General features: G+C 41.1%; 1 protein-coding gene across 3 annotated transcripts in view; it reads left to right on the top strand.

Annotated features, from left to right (window-relative positions):
* The window catches only part of sema6e (sema domain, transmembrane domain (TM), and cytoplasmic domain, (semaphorin) 6E), a 103,497-nt gene that overhangs the window by 8,543 nt on the left and 69,678 nt on the right, over positions 1-25,276 (top strand). For all 3 annotated transcript variants that reach the window (XM_061717552.1, XM_061717550.1, XM_061717549.1), the window contains exons 2-6: positions 13,795-13,996; positions 18,765-18,879; positions 20,809-20,866; positions 23,878-23,934; positions 24,095-24,196. In XM_061717552.1, the coding sequence (XP_061573536.1) occupies positions 13,855-13,996; positions 18,765-18,879; positions 20,809-20,866; positions 23,878-23,934; positions 24,095-24,196 (474 nt within the window). In that variant the 5' untranslated portion in view covers positions 13,795-13,854. The remainder of the gene's footprint in view (positions 1-13,794; positions 13,997-18,764; positions 18,880-20,808; positions 20,867-23,877; positions 23,935-24,094; positions 24,197-25,276) is intronic.

Raw genomic sequence — 25,276 nt, 5'->3', positions numbered from 1 at the left:
TTGACAGTTGCAATTTTAACTTTAACTTTGGTGCCTTTAGTTTTGCATCCAACATAACTCCAAAAGATGTAACTATTTATGAATGGCAAAGACAGAGAATTAAAAGGAGATGCATCATCTAAGAGGAACATGCATTTTATTCCTGCAGAAGATGTTAGTTTTCTCAAGGTGTTTGGATAATATTTGGATTCCTGATTCTGACAAAGGACTAAAATCACTGATGTGAAACATGAAAGGACAAGACTGATAGAAAACCCAGACAGTGATGGATGAAGTGTGTGTAGTGTGGCGACTTGCTTGAGTGTTGGTGTGATGTGTCTTAGTGGGAAATTGCGTTGCAGTAAAAAGGACAGATAGGGGAGTGGAAGCCACAAAGGTGGACCCCGGTTCTAGTCCCTGGTTCAGAGTTACCACTGTGGGCCTCACTCCCTCACTGTGCAGAAAAAAGGCAGCCCACTGCTGCTAGTCCAACTAGTGATGGGTTAAAAGCAGAACACTCATTTTGTTATGTTTCGTCAGATATATACTGACAGATAAAGAATTATTGTTGTTGTTGTTGTTACATGCCAGCATAAGATGGTCATAAAGAGAAAAGAATGAACAGAGAAGGCTGTGCGTGAGTGAGAGACGGCTGCAGCGTTTGTACTAAAATGCACACTCATTCCTGTTGCACAACATGGGTGGTTTACGAAACACTTGCACTTCAAAGTGGAGAGCCTCTAGTACTGGAGCGGCATTGACTCTAAGCTTTAGTCTTTGTGCAAACCCACCAGGGCACTGGGATTTGCTCCTACAACAGTCTTCCATGAAGTGTCAAGGGAAAAAAAACAAATGCATTCACTCTGTTGCTGGCCCAGAGAACCGGACCGCATCCTCTGAACCACGCTTGACCGGTTTCCCTCACAACCAAAAACACATGGAAATTAAAGCAAAAAGTGTTGTAAGAAGCATTTGGAGACCCACTGGGAATTATCAACATACTGTAGCCTTGCTGCAAAATTCAGATTTACCATTGATCTTTTATTTTTTTGTTATTTCGAAAGAAACATGGGGAGGAAAGTACCTTGATGATTATTCCAATAGTCCCCCGATCTGGGACTAAACTTTGTATCTATTGCTTATTTTTCAGTCTTTTTTTTTCAGTCTTTTCAATTATTTTTTTTTTAATGTTGACAATAACCTGTAAAAGACATTTTTGTCTGAGGAGGACATGCTGCATGAGCGTCACGGTTACAGCTAGACCTCAAGAGATGGATGAACAGGATGTTTTTCGTTCATTTCTTAATTGATCTCAGTGGAAAATTGCAGGTAATCATCCACGAAGGCTGCAGGTCCGGGACTGGTCAGTTTCGCTCTGCTGTATGTCGCAGATCGTCATCCACTTGACTCATTTGACTGCAGTAACTAATAATTAAAGTAATTCAGGACCATTTTTAACATGGTGGGGAAACGGGAACTGCCAGCCTGCAACAGAGTGGTGGAATTGATTGTCTACATGATTCCGGACCAGTGAGCTGTGAGACACTGTCGTTCCCTTCTTCTTCCTCCTCCTCCTCCTCCTCATTGGGGTTTCTGTCTTTCTACTGTCACTGTTCATGCCCCATTTCTCTGTCTGATGTTTAGCTCTTAACTTTATTCCTGACATGTTCCTTGATACACCGCAGGCTTTGATGAGGTGCAGGGAGCCTCAGTGCTCTTTGGCGTATGCTTACCCATGGCCTTTAACTTTTCTTGGGAAAGACAGAGTTGCTGCAGCCATAAAAAGAGAGAAACCGAGCTTGAAAGCTGCTGGGTCTTTCAGTATGGGTGCAGATGATATCATCAGTGAGAGACGGCAGTAATAAAAGTGAGGTCAGCTGCCACCCTGGGCTACTGGCCTGAAAGGTAGCACTATCCCGATAAGACTGCTGTCTCTTTTCATCTCCTCTTTGAAGGCTTCTGGTGTGTGATGAAGCTGATGCTTGGATATCTGGTTTGAGTTGAAAAGGCGTCTAATAATTGGATGCATGCTCGGCATACAAAATGTTTCTCCCAAAGACAATGATAAAGTGTTTAATCTTCCCAGGAACAGCGAACCACACAGGCATGATGATGCCATTATCTCTGCGAGGCACTCTCCTGAAGAAGCCTCACTCTCACCCTTGATTTATATTTCCCTTCATCAGCATCGACCACTCAGATTGCAAAAATCATTCATATATAAAAGCAGGACTCACCACTTTTGTTCTCGCTTAAGAGAAATTCGCCAAATGTTCTTTTTGTCCTGCATTCCTCTGCCAGCTCTCCTCTCCGTTCTTGTCCTTGCAGTCTTGTTGGAGCAATGTGACGGCGATGGATCTTCTCGACGACAGCTGTGTTATTACCTCTGCTTACAAGGGATAAAGGCAGTGGAAGAATCTTCACAGCTATTTATCTTCCTTTGATCACTTCTCAGCCTTTCTGCCTTCTCGTGTTTTATCTTTTGACTAGAAATCTCAACTTTGCTGCAAATGAAACTGTTGCTTCTGCTTTTGTGGAGACTAACAGATGTAAGCAGGAGACCTCTTCATTGCATCAAGATTGTCACACTGAGTGAAGCCAGTATTGATCATTGCAGGAGACGATGTAATCTATTTTTAACCCCTTGTCATTTAAATCGACTAAACTGAAGAGATGGATCACTCATACATTAGTTGGGTTTTTTTTCCCAGCTGGGAACACAATTTCCACTAAATTAACTATTTAAGGAGGAAGTGTTTCAAAATGGGAAGTGCAAATGGTGCTGCAAATTAATTGGTACCAATGAAGAGGTAGAATAAAACCACCTCTGCGTTAATGGGGAGCTCGATTCTTCATTTTATCCATCACAGAATTTCTGAAGTGTTCCCCAGCTGAACATCCTCAGCAAAAGGAAAGATTCTTCTCATAATTGTGGCAAATTTTGATAACGTTAAACCAACAAATGACTAGTAGATTCCCAAAGTCTTCTGTTTATTTGCATCTGCGGTCAGAGAGTGTAGACTCTTGAGGGGTTTCTGTGTGATCAGATTTGGACTCTTTGTTTTTATTTTGGCATTGAACTGCCACACAAGCAACGGCATCACAAGCAAGATAAACTCCTAATCCAGTCTTTGCATGTTGCCATTTGGACAACACAAAGTCAAATTCTTCTTGTGGTTTCATCTATCTTGGATGAGGTTTTTCTTTTGTTTCCAAGGATTTAGTTGAAGTGTTTTCTGCTTGCGGCACTGACAGCAGAATCAGCGGCTGCCAAGCCTCTATGACACCACATACACAGTGAGATAAAAGTTTTAATTGGTTTTTCAGTGTAACCTTGGACAGTAAACATGCAAATAATGCCTAGACACACTCACGAGCCAAATGATCACAGGTCTGCAGGCAAACCTCGTCTGCTGCCTCTCCAGGAGTTTATTGTTTCACTTTGGGGGCCAAAAAAACACAATCAACTACCTTCAAACTATTTACTTTGATTGCCTCGAATGTAATGGTCAGGGAGACTCATATATTTCTGAATGTCCATTCCTTAGCAAGAAAAACGTTTTCCATACGTGTATGGTACACGGTGAATCTTTTAAGTAGTTGTAGACTTCATTCTTTTTTTAGCATAAAAACAAATGCCATGCCTACTTTTTAATTCAGTTAATTTTGGCTCAAGCAGATGAAAGTGGATGGATGGATTTTAAAATAACACTCTCCAAATGTGGAATTTTATCCTTTTTTTTAATGTATTTTAAATTGTATGTATTGTTTTATGTGCTTCCCCAAACATTGCCATGGGACTGTCCTCAGGTCGATACGTTTACTTCGGCAACACTCAGCTTTTTCTTCCCTTTTTGCTCTGCATGAGCTTGGCTTTGCAGCCTTGGGGGGTATCTAGTGATGATTCCCTGGAAGGAATGATGGTGCTTGGATTTCTATCAATACAGAGGTTCAGGTAGTGTTTCCCTATAACATTCTGAATTATTGATGATGGAAAATTTGCAATGAGAATTAAACACTCACTTTTAAATCTGAAGAGGAGCAGGAGAATAAAGGAGATGGGTTAGGACAAATGCCGCTCAGCATATTTTAAACTGGCCCATTTAATTAGGTAATTCTGAGGGGCGGTTTGTTTTAAATGCCACCGCGACCCCAGAAGATTGAAGGTTCACCCTGAATGACGGGAGGGACAGAAAGGTTAGGAGAATTTATAGGCCCCTCTGACGATTTAATGTAAATAATTAAGGAGGCCGGCGAATGAAGAGGATTCCACTGATGTACGCCTGATGGCCCAGTGGGCTGTGTCTCCCCCATTTCAAAAAGACAAGAAGACGATGGATGACGCCTGCAGCGATTTGCAGATCGATCAGAGAACTGACTTACTGTCTGAATCCTGCACAGATCCCTCTTTGTGAAGCGAGGGTGAAGAAAGAAGTCCTAAGAACAGGCCTGGCTGGAGGCAATCCTGTGGGTGATGCCCACGTACAAAGCAGTTGTTGTCGGCCAACATCCATTTTATGCATTTACTTCATTTTTTATATGAAATACTCGATCTTCAGGGAGACTGTTGTATATCTGCATTGTTCTGATCACAAAGGATAACGTGCATTTATCAGAGCGGTCGTGGAGCAGGCTCCTGAACTTTTGTGGTCTATTTCTGTCAGTTCATTTTCACTTTGATATGAATTCTCTTAAGCTCTGACATGGAAGCCGGAGTAGAAACCGTGCTCTACTCTGTAGAGATTCCTCAGTGAGGACAGTATGGAGTCAACTGACGTGGTGTGACAATCGATGGCCCCTTCAGTAGAACAACCCATCACTTGTCTGAACTCTGTGGGTACCGGGGTTAAAGCCTCTCTCTTCTGGGATCAAGCTGAGTGGCGTGATGGTGAAGAGGGTCCCAACCTCCCCTGACAGACACATCTCAGCCAAGATGCCATCCTGGCCTCTCCCTACCATGGCACAATGCAAACACTGAGAGCGAGACTACATTATACTGACAATGAGCACCTGACATATTAATCCGAGAGCTAAACGACTTCAGGGACCATTGATTTTTCTATTCGTGCTAAAACGGAAGAAGCCAGCCATCACTCCTCCTCCACCACGGATGCTAATGCACTTTTAAAGTGTTGCCTCAGTGATCCCCTGGAGCCACGGCTTTTTTTCTTCCACAGCAGGACTCCTAAAAACACTCTAAAATCCCCAGCTCCTCTATGCGACATGTTTGTATTCAGCAGCTCATCTTGGATGTTTCGCCAGGGTCAAGTGTTGATACTTAGCATCTGGTAGCATCTAGGCCAAAACATGGACATGTATCTGGAGTAAGAATCAGTTTTAAACATTTGTCATACCTATACAATATATTTTTAGAGACAAGCGATTATAAAGAAGATGGTTTAAGATAGGTATAGATGTTGTATTCGTTTTATCTCAATTTATTTTCCATTTACAAGAAGAAAAATGCCCCAGCCAGCTCTGAAGACTACCAGTCTTTATCAATTATAGAAACCTTGAAGATGTTCTGAGGTGAAATTGGGCTGTAACAACGCTAGAATGAACTCTTGCATCACGCACATGTGAAAATAAGCCCCCGGCACGTAGCTGGGTGTCCTGTAGGGGCTGTGTTCTCAATTATTGCCCAAGGCTCCTTGATCCCTATTTCCTTTTGCCATGAGACGTCTGCGCAGTCAGCCGTTGGAAACTTAATTAGCAAAGTTTCCTCTGTCTGCCAGGGCTGAGAGCAGAATTCATATAACGGCCAGGTAAAAGAACGGACTGTTAAAAAAACTTGTTTAAGGAGTATTTATGGTTTATATTCACCTCTGGGAAGTCTAGTTTTTCACATCACCTCTGCTATAATCTGACTTGTCCCTGCTTGTAGACTAGAGAAAGATGCAAGTGCTGGAGAAAAACGCTGTTCAGAGGGGGATGAGCTGTGTGATTTGTGTCACGGGATTGCAGTGAGTTTGGTGGTCCGATGAACTTCCTAAAAGGAGTTTGGGGAGGAGACGATATGGCTCACAAACTTAACAATGAAGTTTTTGTCTTAACGCTGACCGTTTATATCATGTGCTGTTTTTCTTCCCGTCACATTAAAACTCCCATGTGGTTGTTTTCACAACAAGCAGCAGGCAGTCGAGCAAGACGCGTTTAAGTTATAAACGGGCCCTGCAGAGAAGGACAACCATGCATCTTGATGATAAACCAATGTTATTTTACAATAGAACTGGAATACTTCATGCTTGGTTTGTTTGCTTGAAAGGTATGTAGTTATTTATACAGCTAAGAAGCCCGTTGGAGCCTGTTAATGGAAGTCTCAGTGGTGCCACAGAGACATATGTTGTCTTACTTGGATTACATAACTGACATCTTGTATTAATCAAGAAGTTTTTGTCTTATTTTGCTCATAACCTTCAAATGTTATCTCTGTTTTACTATAATTCAATAATGAAGCTCAAATGTTGTGTCCTTAAACATACTTAACACTTGACTTATCATCTGGTTGCCATATTCATGGTGTTATTATAGCAGCTGGCTTAACAGCTTATTTTGTGGCTTATTTTGTGGTGGTCTGCTGAGAGCAGAGGCTAATGTGCCTAATTATGTCTGAAATTATCGTGGAGTCCAGAGATGCGCTCGCTTATTCTGCTGACTAGCGTGTACCGCAAATATGTTGGTGAAAGGAAATGTGGCTCCAAACATTTCAGCAGCTCAGGGGCTCGGAGATGTCCTTGTGCTCAGACGTGAGAGGTATACATTTTTCTGTAGCTATCAAAATTGTTTGGATTATCCTTCCCCTACTACCGCACCAGGGAAATACTTCAGGGAAATTCTGCATCAGGATTATGCTCTGCTGTTTAGCTGTGTGCAGCATCTGTTGGCAGAAAACAGACGTCCCAAGAGCGAACAGGTGCACGAAGTGCAATGCAGCTGATTGAGGGTAAAATTTGAATTTGGGTTTTAAATTGGACTTTTTATGGTAGTGTTAGCCCTGGCCAAATGGGAACTGTTGAAACATAAAAGAATGTACTTGCAAGAGTCTGTATATGCATATAAATGACACTGTGGCCTCGTCAATGCAAATATCTATTTGCATTTGTCACATTTATGCATTAATGCAGTAACTGTCCTAAATTCTGTGTGAATACTCCACATTAATCTACAGAACCAGGGCTGTTTGCTAATCAAAATGAATGTCAGATAATCAATGAAGTGCTCCCACTTCCCAGTAACCCCTTTCATCTAAAGAAGTCCAACTGCCAACATCTCCCAGATGGCTTTACAAGTCCAGTTCATTAAAAACAAAATCATCCGAGCCCTAGCAGACAGAGAGCAAACATGGGATGGAATAAGCCGTGGCTTATTTCCCTTTGACAGCTGCCGGCTCATTGGTCATCCGTTCCCTCTTTGATTAACTGATCGACTGTTAAGTTGAATTAAAGAATTATCAGAATTCTGGTGAGAGTTGTTTTAATGACACATTTATGTGGCAGGTAAACATGAGAACAGGAGCAGCTCTGTTCTTATCAGTAAAAAAGATCATGCATAGCCAGTTTTTGGAGATTGACACAGATCTTTCTTTGTTTCGTTCTTTGCAGAACTGCAGCATTACTGAGTTGGAGACTGAACCTAGAAGTATTTGTTCTGCGCAGTTTCTCTGGTACCTCTTTGACATTTGTCCTTTATTAAAATGTCAAGGCTGTGGTGAATGTACCCGCAGTGAGTTTAAATTAATCAAAAATGTCATCAGTGTAGCACTTTAGATGCTATATTGCAACTTAACTAGACCTGGTTCACTTTATGTTTTCATGGAGACCCTTAATGCACTTTTTCCTTGGTTTTTAATTAAAAGTCTGATTAAAAACAGTTTAGAGATGCACCTTTCAACCAGGAATTGCCTCTTTTTTGCAGCTCCTTGTTTCATGAAGCTTAAATGAACCGCTAGACTCCACTCCACCCCCCTTCTGTGGGATGTTCTTTATGTAACATTTGTCCAACAGGTTTAGGTTATATGCAAACATACATTTAGACACAGATTACACTGCACGCATACGTGCTCCTGAGCCGAGAAATTCTTTTTTTTTCATTACACATTCCCATTTAAGTAGACAATATACTGAGTTTAAATTATTTGGTATAAGAACAAATAAGGAAAAGAAAGGAATCTGAACAGTAATTGCCAAAGTTCATTAGTTTTTGCGCAACATGTAAGCAAATCAGATTGGATATTTGTTTTAAACAAGTATGTGATGTATTTGAAGTGCAGAACATAAAAATTTACTGATGAGTTTGTTTGCTACCCTCTAACATAGGACTTGAGCTCAGAAACCTGTTAGTGTATTTTATAATAGCTTTTTGCACATCAATATTTGGACATGATTTCATTCGTACTTTAAATCAGACGGGGAGGGTTTCTGCCAACATTTTTTTCTCGTGCTGACACCGTATTGGTTTGTTTAACATCATTGCCAACATTCAGCCAGCTGCATTTTTTACTACCTCCCCTTTGGAAAATGGCCAAGGGCCATAACAACTTAGTCCAACTGGTTGTACAGCAATGGGAGGATAAATTATGATTTTGTTTTATTATTTAAGCTCGTTGGTGAGTATATCTACCTTTGTCGTTACAGGGTGTTCCTTTATTTACAGTTTGGGAGGTGTAATGAAACAGATCTTTTTCAAGACTCATGGGACGTCAGAACAAGCGCTTCTTTTGTTTTTCGAAAAGGTTTCACACACAGCATAAAATTAGTTGCTTTTTGTTTTTCTTTCTTTTTTAATCAGCTGAGCTCGAGAGTGTCCCGAGCATAAACTCCGGATAATCATAAAGTTGTCAAGAGATTGAATGATTACACTGTCGAGGCTTACATCAGAGGTACTGGCATGAGTTACAGTGTATTTGACGGTCTCGTTTAAGCTCCTGTCGTGTGTGAGCTCACACTCTGCTGGCTGGCTCTTGTGAGGCTAAATATGGTCACGTGAACAAGAAAGTAGAACGTCTTTGAATCGTGAGTTGTATCCGCACATAATCCTCCTTGCCAGGTCTAAAAATGCAGCAAACGGAGCTGCAACCTTTGAGCACTATCTTGATGTATCACACCATGTTGTTGTTACTTATCAAACAAACTCTAAGCCAGTTCTGAAGTATATCTGAAAAACAAACTGAAGCTTATCTTTTAATTGCTCGGCGTCCACCAATAGCATATAATTGAGGTATTATTATCAGTACGACGTTGTCAAATTCTCACCATTATGGAGGAATTTTGGCCCAACCCTTCTTAAAAACTTTGCTCCACCGTTTTGAGATTTGCAAGCATGCATTTATGCACAGCTGGCTTGAAGTCTTGCCAGAACATTTAAATCGGGGTGAGGTCTGGACTTGGGTTGGGGTGTTGTGTGTCTGTTTTTCTGGCTCTCCTTCAGTCATTGTGTTAGTTTGCTGCGGTGCATGAGATGATTGTCCTGTTGTGTGACCTGGGTTCAGCCGAGCTTTAATCATCAGGTACTCGGTCCTACTGAAGAGCACCTTGTGGCCCTGGGATTAACTCATGTCCTGAGAAATCCAATCATAATGGGCCAGAGGGTAGTGCATGTTCACACCAGGTATTTCAATGTGTACCTGAATGCACCTTGGTGGATCTGATCTGCCAGTAGATGTAAACAATACAAAAGACAAAAAAATCTGTTAATCTGATTGAAGCCTTTTCTGCTGATATGCAGTGTTTCGATTTTTGTCAAACATCTTCTCTTGGGCCTCATCTGTCCAAAGGATAGGCTTTCTCATAGCAACAAGCCTAATAAAAAACCATACATATGCTTCTTTTTATAATTGTATTGTCATAAACCCTTTTAATATCATATATTCAAACTGAGGCCTGCAGAGACTGAGACGCTGCTCTTGTTGCAGGTTCAATGAGCATTGGTCAGTCTGAATTCGAAGGAAATTGCTTGGTTTCCCATTCCTGGAAGATTGGCAATTTTCTTAATTGTCTTCCGCTTGTCAATAATCTTTATCTCTGTAAAACACCGGACACAAAATCGTTGTGGAACTGGTCTTATAACCCTTCACAAACTGATGGAGAGCAGTAATAGCATCTCTAAAATTTTCACTGGTATCTTTCCTCTTCATTACTGTGTTAACATGCACCTGAATGCTGCAGAGTTGTTGATGATCGATTAATCATGTTTCTCTAACTGCTACTTGCCATCTCAATTCCTATGGAAGCAGGAAGGATGTTAGTGAGGTTTCCACTCTGCTTCTGCATTTTGGTTTTTGGTACTTAAATCATGCCCATGATCCAAGTCGGCCTTTTATTTTCATTTCAAGGGATGTTTCCCTTGATTTAGCTTCTTGAGTCGTAGCACTATAACTTTTGTAAGTCTGTGTATGGGCAAATTGTTGTCCTCCCTAGCAAGGAAACAGCCAAATCATTGCCTATGAGGCCAATCCATCTGGTATATTGTCCCCTTTGCTGCCCAGGGCAGTCCACTCAAGAGGTTGTAATTCAGGATGTAAACACCAGCAGACTTTCTCCCACTCCCATCCGTTCATGGTGTTGTGATCATTGCTCACGCTGATTGCTGAATGTAACTTTTTCCCCTGCATTTAAATGAGGCATAATAATCTTAATATTGATGACGGTTCATATCTGTTGGCTTAATTTTCTTCTCCCACTTAAAGCCGTGTGGCCTGATTCTCATTGCCAAGTGCCACGGTACATAAACTTGGGAGGGCTTGTAGGAGCCCTGTGGAGGACACATTGCCCTTAATAAATTGGCTTTGAGTGCAGGTCATCCCAGTTTGAAGTCACTTTTGACAAATTCCTCTTCCACCCATCTGTTATCCTCCTTTCTCATATCTCGAAACAGATGTGCAAATTAACATTCATGGAAAAATCTGTCCTGTGCATGTTGTCTAGAGCTGTTAATTATTACGCTCAACTGCAATTTCTTCCCATAATTTTTGAAGGCAAGTTTTCCCAGAGCTCTATTTGTTAAAAACTTTACATCTTTGACATTGTTATATGTGATTTCCAACCGTAGACATGACGTATGCAAGTTTATTTTTGCAGCAGGAGTTCAGAGTAACTAATCTAGCAAATAGCTAGAACACTTGTTCACATAAAAGTTCCTTGCACACTTTGTGTATTGGTGCAGACCGTGTTTTGAAATAAATAATTTACTTTTATTGTTCTGTTATTCCATTACCTTAATGCCATTGCACCAGGTTGGAGTAGCTCTGCTCACATTGTTTCTCTGTAGCTTCTAGAGAGTTCCTGCAGAGCTTTTACTCTTAAAACACTGTCGGCACTAGCAGCTGATTGAGCTTCCCAAAGCCCGAATATTGCCTGAAATAAGCCCCTAAATCCAGTAGAGTTGAAAAGGAGATGTCATGGATGTAGGGCGAGGGCAAGAAGAGAGAAAAGAGAGGGAGCTTTAAATCGTTTCTTCCCTCACTGGCAGCTAAAATGGACAAGCTTGGAGAGCTGATGACGACATGCTAGATGGAATATCAGGAAAGTGTTTTTCCGGGTCCTGGCTGCAAAATAATATTCCCAACGTCTACTCCTCTCTGCCATCCTTTTATTTCCTCTCTGTCCTCTCTGACAGGCTTTTATTTCAGGCAGACTGAGTGGCAGCAGTAAAGGATGAGGGACTGCAGTGTTTGCTAACAAGGGGCTGAACCTTATTGACCTTAAACAGTTTTAGGCAGCTGTTATTTTGGTGGCTACTTGCTTATTAATCTCCCATCACTACTGATGCTGCTTTTGATGTCATTAGTGTTTAGTTTGTAGCCTGACAACAGATAATGCATTTGACGCCATGTTACAGCAACATGCTCACAGCAGTTTGTCCTTTTACTATTTTGTTTTATACATTTACTTGCTTACCTACCTACCAGTCCTGACTAACTTGTAATGCAAGAGTATGATTTTCAACTGGGATGAATTAGATAATAATCATTTTAGTTCAGTTTCATTACTTTTAAAAAGATTTTCCTACTTGGCTCTATGCCATGAGTGTATGTTTATTGAGTTAGTGAGAAGTGTTGTTAATGTGAACATCTTCAGTTGTAAACTGCAATAGTTATTTGTTCTAAAAACATTTTTGTTTGGACATGTCTTAATAGTCTTGCAGTATCTCTGCATGGTGCAGAGGTTATGAGTGTGGCTACAGTTTCCTATCCTGACAACCCAAGGCCTGTGGCTCACAAGAGGTGACCCATATGAGCCACGTAATCCCTTTTGGTGCTCGTTCAGTCTGCATACGACAATGCTGAGCTCTGCATCCCTGCTGCTCCACTGCTGCACAAACTCATTCCCTCTACCTGCCCAGCTTCCCCCTGTATTAGTGTGTAGTGGTTTGTGAATGATGAATGCCTGCTCATCATCCTTAGATCTGTGGGACTCGGGTTGTGAGGTTAGGGATAGTCTATGTTGCTCTTCCTCTGATTTGTTGGTCTGTTAAATGTACTCTTCCTGGCTGAGATGATAAATTTAGCACCGAAATCCACTTGTTCGATCCAAAGTTTATTGCAGCTGTTGTGAAGGATGATACAGCATAAATATACATATGCAGACCTCTGACATGACTTATTAACACTCCCCTCAGGATGTTGTAATGGATGGCGGGACGAGGTGTTGCGTAACTGTGTTGTGTCAGCTGCATTGATGATGGCTGGTGGTAAATGCAGCCGGTGTCCTGGTGGTCAGTGCCCCAATAACCTCCCATCCTGTGCCTCTGTCTCTGACTCCATCTTCCCCTTCTTTATGTGTGTTTGCTGTCTCATGGCAGCGGTTCAGCGGATACTCAAATACAGCGCTGCATTGACATACAGCAGTGCATGCTAATCAGGGCTTCAGCTTCCATCTTTCTACAGTACATCACAGCTGTCATTGTTCAGTCACATACTTGTTGCAGTTTATTTTAGGACACTGTTGAATTGTACCACAATGGCGTGCTTTTTTCTCCTTTTTTAGGACTACATTGGGATTTATTAGTCCTAATATTTGTGTACAACGCTGAGGGGTTTCAGATAGGGCTGGGGATCGATTCAAATGTCAAGAATCGATTCGATTCCGATTCTTAAGATTCAGAATCGATTATCAAGATTTGATTCGATTCTGATATTGATTTGGGTTAATGTTATTAAAACAGTTTTTTGGGCTGTTGCATGAATTATATGACTGTAGTTATGCAAAATATTACTACTAGTATTATATTGAGATTAAACAGCAAGTGTTGGCAGCTAATGATGCTGTAAGGACCAATCAGCTCCCAGAATGCTGATAGAACTGCTTTCAGAAACATCGTGGGTTAGAATTACCAAACAGATCCAGGGAGGAAACAGAGACGGATGAAATCGGTTATATTCTTTCCCACATTCCGTTTTTATTTGTTCCATTTTTGGTCTATTTTTATTTTTAATTTTTGAGCATTTGGTTTTTAGCATTTTTTGCAAATGTAACCCCAAGACAGTATATAAAGTAATGAAATATAGACAATTTATGCAATTATAACCTTATATAACACTTTAATGTTTTCATACCTTTAAACATATTTAAAGGCAAAAACATGGCACCAGTTATTCTTGTGTCCAACAAGAAAAAAATAACCAAAAGTTGTAATGTAATGATGAAAAAAAAACAAATAAAAGAAAAAAGAAAAAAAATCTATCTTTAGACATATGAATTGATTTTTAGGAATTAATATGAGAATCGATTTAGAATTGAGAAATCGATTTTTTTCAACGCAGGCCAGTTTCAGATTTAACCGCAGCCCTAAATATGATGATCTTTTGTCTCCTTTTAGGTGGGCTGGTGAGTTTGCTGCAGGCCATGTTTTTCTGGTGAGGTCTCATCTTCCGCCAAAATGAGGCTGACGCCTGGATCGCCTCCACCCATCCTGCCAGCCTTCCTGGCTCTCGCCGTGGTCACCATTTTACCTCGGCTGTCCTCAGGAGCGACGCCGTTTCCCCAAGACCTGGAACCAATCAGCATCGTGGGCAGGGAATGTAAGTTCACCGTCTCTCTTTTGCGTTGCCATGGTGATCTTTTGTTGCAAAGATCCACACAAAAAAGGGACTAAGGGTCATGAGGGTTTTATATTTCATGATTGTTTTTTATGGCATGTTAGTAGTTTATTGCCCTGCTGCAATATTTGCTCTTGGGTTTATTTGTTGTCTTTCATCATTGTAGAAATGTGCATGAAAGTTTTAGTTGGAGCCAGAACTGAGATGCAACATTATTGGTAGCTTTACACAAAACAAACCTTGTACATTTGTTTAGAGTATGTTGACCCTTGCCGTAGATGTGAAATAGTCGTGTCTCCACTCACGCTGCTACTTTAATCGACTCTCTAGAAATCAAATTGGAATAAACTGTGAAGTTGAGTTCAGGGTGAAAATGTACTTTTTTGTTTGTTTCGTATAAATTTAATTGCATGGATTGTGTCTTTACAAGTTTCAGTAGCTTTACAAGTTACCTCTTGTTTGATGGTTCGATTTCATAATGTATTATAAGTTATTCTATTCATTGAAAATGGTGGATGCCTAGAAACTGACCTCGTTTACAGGCTGTTCTTTACATAAGTCTACACACATTTGCCCGCTTATGATTTGGATTAGAATTGGACTGGTATTGGAGTGAAATTAATTGCATTTAATTGAACTACCCTGAGTCTGTTTACGTTACGTGTAAAATGCTTTGAGATTACTTTTGTTGTGAAATGAAGCAAAATTGAACTGAAACGTACTGAGGACCAATGTGTCAGAATGTGCTAGAACGATCATGACTGAATGGAGTAGCACAAACCCAAGCAAACACGAGCTCAAGTGAACCTGTAATTGATGTGACAGATTTGAGGACGAGTGTGGATGCAGAACTGTGTCTAAGTGAGCTGCCTTTCCGGCAGACTGAGGGACAAGCAACTGTAATGAGATTCCCTACGATGCTGTCAGAGAAGCTGTGTGTGCGTTGTCGTCTATTTAGCATGAGCAACGAAGATGAAGAACCAAGTTCTGGTCAATTAGCCCAAAGACTTCCATTTCTTTTCCTTCAGAAGCTTCTTGTCTGACTAAAATTACTCAATTATTTACAATAAGTGGCAGCCATGAAAGGAATTGTTTTAACTATCTATATAAGTCAATCAAAGGAGCTTCAGTGCTTCCTTTTAATCTCCTCTTGGTCATCTTTTAGATGCTAGATAATCTAATGGCATTTCTAGTTTTATTTGATCATGCATTTCTTTACATGAATATTGTCATGTGCTTGGATTACATTTTTGCTAATGGAGATTTGTGTAAAAATAAGGGCAAGAGGGAGGGTGTACACCTAACTACTGTACTTTTTCTTATTATGCTCCTTTTAAAGCCTTTATGAAACCAGGCTAAATATGTCTTTCCTTGACCTCATGAGCTTTTCTGAAACAAGATCATTTAAAAGGGGATCCACAATCCTAGAAAAATAAGTTTTCAATCAGATCCCAAGAGTATTTGTGTTGTGCACTGGCTTCGTTGTCTTGCGTGCATAAACATTCAGGAGGGAGATGTGACTGCAGGGGATTTCCCAGGGTGTTCAGTCTCGTGTTGCGGTCCATGAGCCCGGTCGTAACGTAAGTGCAGGCTCATCCAGGACGTGAACCTGGAACCTGTCACACTATAATTGTAGTTATATTGCACACCAGTTATAGTGTGCATGCACCATGGCTAATTTGCAATGTTTTTACTCTTTCATTCCCCACCGTTTCCACCAGCTACAGCTTTAGCAGACCTTGGATCACACTGAACTTTAGGTAGTGTAGATTTTGAGGAACCATGTAGATTGTACAGAAAACTTGAATCCACTGAATAGCCGACTAGATTCTTCAGAACAATCTGCCTTGAAATCTGAGCTCACGTTGGAGAAGTGGAAAACATTTTTTGTTTCTCTCTGTTCAAGATTCTTTGAAATACTCCATTAGAACTAAATACTGTAATTATCAATTAACTATTTCACTCCAGTGAACGTCAATGTAGCCTAAAGCTTTATAACCAAGTACTACAACGAGGCTTTGACTGACAATGTCGACGTCTGAGAGTCACTACTTCATCGGGCCACCCAAAGGACCCATCAGTGACACCCCATCATTGGTGAGGTCTACAAAAGAGGCCTTGGTTACTAAGTATAATGGCGTATAATTGATTTAAGAGGTGGCTGAGGCCATGGCCCACACACTGTAATTGATCTATCTGGAAGAGCGTAACGCAACCATTAGCAGAAATAGCTGCGCTAATAGTGCTATATGTGGAACTCCGTCCCAGGTGTAATGAGAGCAATTTGTCACCTCTGGTTCTAGCAGGTGACGGCATGGCACAGGGTCCCTCACAACCCGGTGATACATCGGCTATGAGTCTTAGTACTTTATCAGGACAAAGTCTATGAAGTCATACTCGATGACAACGACTCCTGGAAAAGAAGCCGGCAGCTCTGGAAGCATCTGCCCTTTTTGTGATGGACTACATGGATGATGAATTTGACAATTGGTGGTTAATACATTTTGTTCTGGAGTTGATTATTCAGAAGTTGCTGTTTTTTCATGGTGGTTCCTTTTTTTTTTTTCTCTCTCTCTCGGTGGGATTTATTTCTGAGCAGCGTAAATGTACGCTGTGTTCCTTGTTTTAATGACGCATGCACAAAAGTAGGCATTAAAACACCACAAACTAAATCAAATCATTTTATTTTCACGTCCTTTTCACCAAAACATCTAAGCGAGGTTGAAGTTAATCTCCCCATTTGTCCTGTTTGCTTTTAAACACTTCACAATTACAGACGGTGGCTGAAATGGTTGAACCGTTCCCTTTACAGATTTTATGTAACTTGTTGTTCATTACCATAACACACTTGCTCTGGGCAGCACTGATGTAGGTCGTCTTCATGCTCCATGAAAAAAGAAATAAAATCCAGGGAGTTCAGCTGAAGGAATATGGAGTTTGACAGCTTAGGAGCCGATAATGATTCACAGCACTGTAAGGCTGAATGTTACCTCTCTGGAAGGTTATCATGGTTTCACCAGATGTCTTTCTTCCTGTGACCAACGGACCAAGAGCTAAAAATATGTTATAGAAATGACAAACGATGACAAAATGTCATAATGTTCGATCTATTTTCTTCTGACAGACTAAAATTCTGATAATTGTAAATGTAGTGTATTGATTTGTGTGAGCAAATCATGCCAGTGGGTATCGACTGTGGTCCAGACGACCGTGGGCTGCGTCACCTGCTCCTCACATTTGCCCCCAGCAGCTTCCTCTGAACAATGTAGGATGTGAAGGTGCTGAGGAGTAATTAGAAATCCTCGTTTGCCAGGGGCAGATAGCAGTGGGGGCTGTTGAGCTGGCAGGAGGCCTTTCACCGGAGTAACAAGGTCCAGCGTTCAGGCAGATATTAGGCGCTGAAATCTTTAAACAGTCGATTTGAGACGAGCAGGTTGGGGAGCTTGCTGCTCCCTGCAGAGAGCCTAATTTCAGATTGTGGTGTTTTACAGGGACTGCTAATTCTGCAGCACCCCGGGTCGGATGGGAGGCTGAAGGGCACGTAATACACGACTCTACCAGCCCTGGACACTGTAATTTTAGTTATAAAACATAAATAAATGAAACTAAGAAGCAGCAGGGGAAGTCTCTGGTGTGAAAAGCTGTGCTGAGGCAAATTGATTTGATTCATGCTCGCTTGCGTCATGTTTAGTTTTATTTGGAGCTTCTGTAAAGCATCCCAGACGACAGTCTTGATTTTGTTGTTCAACGGTCTGGACACCATCGGCCGTTGTTTGAATTAATATTGTCCTCTAGTTAGTTAATGTGCCGTTTGAGTAAGGGAGAGATGGATGCAATTAAGGGAAGATGAAGGGAAATATGGAATTGACATGCAGTAAGGGAAGCAGAGAAAAAGAACTTCTGCTTTAATGTGACGTAGAGCCGAGATATCATTTTTTCCTGTTTGTTCCACTTCGCTAAGTTCATTAGATCTAACAATTTTGGTGCCATTCTCTCTCTTTCACACACACACACACACACACACACACACACACACACACACACACACCTTTTCCATACAGTATGAGCAGAGCTGATTTGCTTGAAATATTTGGAAGTTTTAACAATTCTTTTAAAAGTGAATATATTTAAACTGTATTCACATCAAATTCAAGTTGACCCTTAGTGACCCCTGAGTCAGACGTAATCTGTTTAAATGCAAGTTGAATCTGACGCACGGCCTCCCATAGAAAAGCATGTTTGTTTGCTCCCAGATGTCTGTTTAACAAAAATGCTCGCCATGCTTACACTTATTTAAATCAGATTGACTTGTTCGACACCGCTGCATAATTTGAAATTTGGGATGTTTGATGTTTTTTTTGTTTTTTTTTCCACTCCTCCACCTCCACAAGTGCGCTTTAGTAATCTAGTATACCATTCTGTTTTTTAGCACAAAAGGTCAGACTTTGGCCTTTTGGATAATGTTTCTTAAATTGCTGATGTTTAGCTATTCTTGTACAGCTATGTTGCAGGATGAATGGTCGTTCCTTAAAACGGATACAGGAAAGGGCTTGCTCTTATTTTCATGATCTCCCAGTGAATGGGCAAAGTTCTTGTACAGTATCAACAGTTATGTTGTAACAAAAGTTTGAAAAGAACATGAATTTTAGTTTCATGAATGGTAAAGTGGAGCTGTATGTCCTTGGAAGATTTATTCTGCCATTAGAAGGTTTCTTAAGAATGTCTTCTCTCCGTCTCTTGACCTGTGCAGCCTCGTACCTGTACCCCAGCTTCCAGGGTCTCATGTCGGACAACGACACTGTCCGCCTGGGTCTGGACTTCCAGAGGATGCTGAGGATCAACCACATGCTCTACATCGCTGCCCGGTCAGTCACCGCTTCACATTACAAAACAGCAGAGGTGTCAAACGTATACACATTCATTACTCAGGTAGAAGTATAGATACTAGAGTTTAAAAATACTCATGTAGAAGTTCATCTCAAGTTTTTTACTCGAGTAAAAGTATAAAAGTACTGGTTTCAAAACTACTTAATGTGTAAAAGTAATGTAAGGGGGAAAAAAGCTATTAAGGACAAAAGCCTTTGAAAATGAATGCATCTTAGTATAATGCAAATATATTAAAGAACCATATATGTGTACTATTGAGCGTTAACATGTGTTTCAGAGAGCAGGAGATATGATGACTAGTTGCCTATAAGTATTGTAATGGTGCAAAAAGTCAAACTTCAGAGGCATGTTATCATTTATCCTAACCTTTATTGGAATGTACATCTAAGTTTAGTTGCAGGAATCTGAGGGAACGGATGTAAGAACAAAACTGGACAAGAACATCTGAAACAACCACAACCAAATTCACTCTATCCGGATGGAGCAATTTAACTGGACAGTTTTTTTTTAAAGGCCGAAATGAAATAGAGTAACGAGGCTGTTTTTAAAATGTAAGGAGTAAAAAGTACAGATAATTGTGTGAAAATGTAAGGAGTAAAAGTAAAAAGTCGTCTGAAAAAGAATTACTCCAGTAAAGTAAAGATAACCAAAATTTCTACTTAAGTAAGGTAACGAAGTATTTTGTACTTCGTTACTTGACACCTCTGCAAAACAGCTCATGTACCAACGGTTTATCTTGTTGGTGGTGATTTTATTTTTCCTTCTTTGTTACCAACAATAACCCTGGCAGTTTTGAGTAACCTTCATTTAAGTCTTTCAATGAGATGTTCATATGTGCAAGGCTCTGTGACATCACAGACCCAGAGTAGAGCAGAGTTATCCTCCTGCATTTGCTGTACCTCTGAAGAAAGTGGCACAGAGATTTTATTTGTCTGCCTTTTTAGTAGCTGCAGTAAAGTTGGTGGGCATGAATCACTTCACTTGCTTGCATTAATTGCACAGAGCTGGCAAATTGCCTCTTAAAGGGGGTGCCGAGAAAGAAAAATGGTTAAAGTACAACTGCACCCATAGGGAAATAACAAAAGTAACCAAACAAAGGGAAATATCTTGACTAGAACCTGGAATCAAGCAAAGAGAAGACGACAGCCACCAAATGGCATGTGATTAGACTATGCACAGCAGAAGAAGTAAGGAAATCACAGGTCATTTTTCTTTGTTAGGGCTTCGAAAGTAGGGGCGTTTTGGTGTATTTCTAAAGTGATGTGAAAATATAAAGCTCAAGTTAAGCAGTCTGTAACGCTTATAAGGCAGCACTTATTCATCAAACTGCTTTCACATTTCCATTTTAAGCTGAACCTTTTCAAGCTTTTCAAGTGCATCTCTCGGCGTAATTGCACACACGTCCCCCTCTCGATCAAGATGTCATAGGGCAATTATCTAAAAAGTACTAATGCTGCACTTCCTCTGCTTACTTCCAATGTACAAAATAAATTCTACTGCACTCTTTGGCTCGGATCCAAACAGCAGCACTCAAACTGCCAAATACCCTCTCCAAAAGGTATGGAGAGCCTTAATGTACGTAATTGGCTTAATATTTTCCACAGCTGCATACAATAGTGTGCATGCCTCACTCCACAAAGTGATTCATAAGGGATGAGTTAATAGCTGGAAAACTTTTTTGATGTCCTGAAGCCAAAAAGCCACCGAGCTTAGCCTGTAAATGTGCCTTCAAGCCTGTGTTGTCGGAGAGTTGAGATCAATGCGCCGAGCCGAATCAAAGATGTTTTTATTTGTTTTCGCCGGTGGTTAAGTCAGAATCACAAGCAGCTTTGCATTCAAATGAGCAGCAAGGCTGAATGAAAGCGTGCGTGGATGTCCTCCTAATGTCCTGACTCCGTCTCTCGCAGGGACCACGTGTTCGCTGTCAATCTTGCAAGTTCATCCCAGCAGATAATCGCACAGCAGGTAAGAAACAGTCCACCATTATGATTGAAAACCTGTGTTGCTGCCATTTAAATGACCGTGCGTATCAAAGTCTTACATTTTGATCCAAACTAAAACCTGCAACGGATAAAAGTATTCAGGTCAATATCTTATTACTCGGGAAGCATGTACACTTGCTTTCTGAAGAGAACAAAGATCTGCTGCTTTCCTTAACGCAAAAACTCAACTCCACAGTGAATTTCTTACTCTCACAACCCTTGCTGACATTTAGAAAGTGTTTGATCTCTTGATCTCTCAGAATCAATACCAATAATCTGAGCCTCGCCAGCCTTTACGTGACCATGTTTGGTTATTAAGGGTGGGGTGAGGGATCCGGATGACATCATGTCTGTTAATATTTGAAACATAACATCAACAAAACACCAAGCTGCTTCCTCCCTCCCTCGGCTTCGAGTACACCTCTCCCATCCCCCCTCCCACCTGTTGCTGATTGGCAGCAGCAGTGTTTGTTATGATTTGGGGGGGGGTGCTGGTTGCCCTCGCTCTGCTCGTTTCCAATTACAGCGCCAGAGCCACGGATAAAGATCAGCTTCGTTTACGGTGCACTCCTAAGTTGAGCAGCTAGTGGAGGAGATATTCTCTGAATGGGACAAAAAGTGTTCTGGGTTAGAAATGTTATAGAATTACTTACCCTGCCTTTAAATTTTGTGTTCATATTTTGATGAATAAATAAATATGAGAAGTTATCCTGGGAGAAGCTAGTGAAAAGAAATAAAACCACCTGTGCCCTGAGCTCTTACTATAGCATTTCTGTTGTTGTTGTTGTTGTTCTAGTCCACGCTGTTTTATAAGGGGGGGGTCTTATATCAGTATCACAATGTTCTGTTTCACCCTTCATCTCCATTTTCATTCAAGTATTAAACAATCTCACTTCAGACGTACATCCACCACAAGTGAAGCAGTGCACTTGTTCCCGTTGAAGTGTTGTGCTCCTTCTTATCAGAATCTCATTTGTCAAACACGATTGCACTTCAATAAAAACTGCTCTGGAGTTTGGACTTTTGTCTGCGAGTATTAAGATTTGCTTCGAACATGGTTTTTCATTCTGAGGCCAGCACTCCATGTCGAGACGATCTGAGCTATTGATTTGGGTGTCGGCTGTGGCACATTGACAAGGGATCTTCTAAACACTGCAAAGTTCAATTATTCATGTGAGAACGTAAATATTGAATATTTGAACATGATGCATTTTTGTTATCCACTCACCCATCTCCTCCCTTCAGTATGATGATAGTAACAGAGTGGAAAATTATGAAGATTATCTTGCTCCTCCGTCTTCTGTTCTCCGTTTGAGCTCAGTTACCAGTGTGTGACTTACTCGCATCATCACAGAAGTGTGTTCTCCTCACCGATCCATTCCTTCACGAGGGCTCTTTTAAACCAGCTCTTTATTTTTCACTCCGGGTATTCATTTGTTTACCCCCCCTCACTGATCTCCCCAGGCCTGGGTGGCCTTCAGTAATTATTAGTTAACAAAACCATAACCGAAACACTGACTCCTACTGCGATGTGCCAGATCCACTCAGAGTCCCGCAGGAGGTGCTTCACACACAGAAAATGTGGAAAAATTAAAGAAAAGACTGGTTTGTAGAAATCCTGAATGTGTTTTATGTAAAATAGTAATAATAAGCAGATGTCAAGCGCATCAAGGGGTTAGGGTGACAGAATTAGAAAAAAAGGACAGAATGTCTTTCAGTTGAAAGGTAGGAATTAAATTTATTCATGTGCAAGAGTTTAATTAATAAAACATCACCTTGATTGGTTTCTGATGGAGTGTCACAGCACGCTGACTAGGAAGGGAATAGGACAGGACTCTCAGGCGAAGACGCACTGGTGGAGGAGGTGGGAGAGAAATAAAATAAAAAGAGTGTTTTATTTCAATATGTCAGATCCAGAATGAGATTCTGGATTTTTTTCTTTCGTCCTACCTTTTTCTGGGACTGCTCTTGTTTCTTTTTCGACAGGTAGCAGGAGAGGAGTCGGATTAAATTTGAAACCTACCCTTTACAAGCATAGTGTGTATTTCTTTTTGTTTTTACATTACTGTCCTGCCTTTATTGCACATGATGCAGCCTTTAAATGTGTCTGCTTCTCATAACGACACTTTATTCCAAGTTCTGTAGGCAAACCGGACACATCATTTTAAATGTATACAAAGTCATTTTAATGAAACTTGACAAACCTGTAACTACTTGCTAGATTCACTGACCTTGTAGGGAAGAAAAAAATGTATACATCTGTCTGCGTAGGAGAAAGAAAACCAAAACCTTGTCATGCTCAGACGTGAAGACCAGATACAGCAGCGGATGCTCGGAGCCCGTTCCAGTACACCTCATCATGTCTCTGAGTGAGATGTCAGGCTCCTGTCTGCTCTCATGCTGTTGTGGGACGTTGAAGCAAAAAGAGCTGAACTGAAACAGACGTGCACGTAACTGCCAGTATTCTCACTGGTGTGGATGAGCTCTGGGAAAATATTGTCCATAAACTAGTGGACGGTGAAAAGAAGCACATTAATTTCTCCGTTGGAAAAGCTTGTTAACAAGTTGATGTATTGTTTTCTGTAGCAGCCTCCGGGCATCTCGTGGCGATGCAAAAAGTGCGTCAGGTTTGCTGAGCGAGGGCAGGCTTTTAGGCCAGCAGGTTAATTGAGGCTAATTGACTCCTATTCATATAGGCAATGAAGTGATGCAAGCATCCTTTTTGGTCCATTGTTCCCCCCCTGTGTGTGCAGCCTTGCAGATCCAGACGTGTCTCTCGGAGTGATTTTAATCTCAGAGGAGCCACATTGTTTGGATGCCCACTGACGAGCGCTGCAGGCGCCCCTGATATTTCTGCGTGTTCCTTCACAACAGTTTTATTGAAATTATAGAGATTCTTATCTTATTGCAACAACTGGGAGCAACAGAAGCTTAGATGGTTAAGAAAACGGTGTTCTCTTAGCTGAGAGCTGGATGTGTTTTTCATTTTTGTAGAAGCTGACGTGGAAAACGAAGGATGTGGAAAAGTGCACCGTGCGAGGGAAAAACAGCGTGAGTATCACCTTCTAGACACATACACGTCTTCATCTCTGATACCTCCCATGCTTTTGTTTCCTGGAAGCTGAAATTGTATTAAGATAAGCTGCAACATGGGATTCTAATATTAAGTGAAGAGTTGTACAATAAAGGTGAGGTAATTTCCCCCCGACAGGACGAATGTTACAACTACATCAAAGTGCTGGTGCCACGCAACGATGAGACTCTGTTCGCCTGCGGCACAAACGCCTTCAACCCCACCTGTCGTAACTATAAGGTAAGATACAGCAGTGTGGTGCCTCAATAACAGATAAACAATCACTTTGGAGCTTTACTGAGGTGCGCTGTGTGTGGCAACCTCCTTGTGCTCTTTCGGCTGCACCCCATTATTTGATTTTTAAAATGGAAATGAAACACTAATGCCAGATTTGTGCCGCTCCTACTCTGTAAAAGCGCTATTTTCCATGATATAATATATAAACACAGGTCACAGACGGAGCTCATGCTTTATGCAGGAGCAAAAATGGAAAAACACTGCATGAAGTCACTGTTTTCCACATTCAGCCCGAGTCCCATGTGACTCTAAACAACATTGGGTTTAATGGCTATAATTAATATTTGCAGTTGAAACTCTAATGCTTGTTTAATGAATACTATAAGCCCAATGCTTATATTAATAAATAATATAAGCACATTGCCTGTATTAATGAATAACATAAGCATATTGCTTATATAATCATTTCAGACATCTACTGTGAAATAACACCCATAAACACTACACCATAGTGTATGCAACATTTGTAAGCTGTAAGGGAAGTCTGGCTTCATTACGGGTTTTCAGTGATGATACGACAAGCAGCTGTTAGGTGTTTTGTTGTATCAACTAGAAAAAAAATGTAATATGTCAACAGTGACACAGAACAGGGTTGAATATGTCTCTTTCAGTTCTGAGCTTTTTATGTATTAGGATAAACCATCTGGTCCTCCGTCATTCTTTAAATTACATAGATGAAATCTGTGCTGAGTAACAACACATGACACGTTACAAAGCAACATCCTTTAACAACAATTAGACCAAAATACAGAAGCAATGGCCGTCCAGGCAGTGGGATAGTGGACCAGCGCTACGCCCTCAGCAGGGGACTTTACTAAACCAGTCCACATGTGTTTCAGGGACTGTGTCCCTTGGGGACTCCAGTGGGGGGGTTCTCCGGGGGGGGTACGGGTGCCTTAATCCCTTAGAGGGGCTGTCTGGTTTCTCTACATCTGGTGTCAGAACTTGGGCCGCATTGTCAGCTGCGAGTCTGACTCATTTCCTGTGGGGGTTGGACTCCGCTAAGGCTGCCCTGCTTTCACA

Source organism: Cololabis saira, chromosome 3, assembly GCF_033807715.1.
Source record: "Cololabis saira isolate AMF1-May2022 chromosome 3, fColSai1.1, whole genome shotgun sequence".
In the NCBI taxonomy this organism is placed as follows: domain Eukaryota; kingdom Metazoa; phylum Chordata; class Actinopteri; order Beloniformes; family Belonidae; genus Cololabis; species Cololabis saira.
This window is presented reverse-complemented; position numbering and strand designations above follow the sequence as displayed.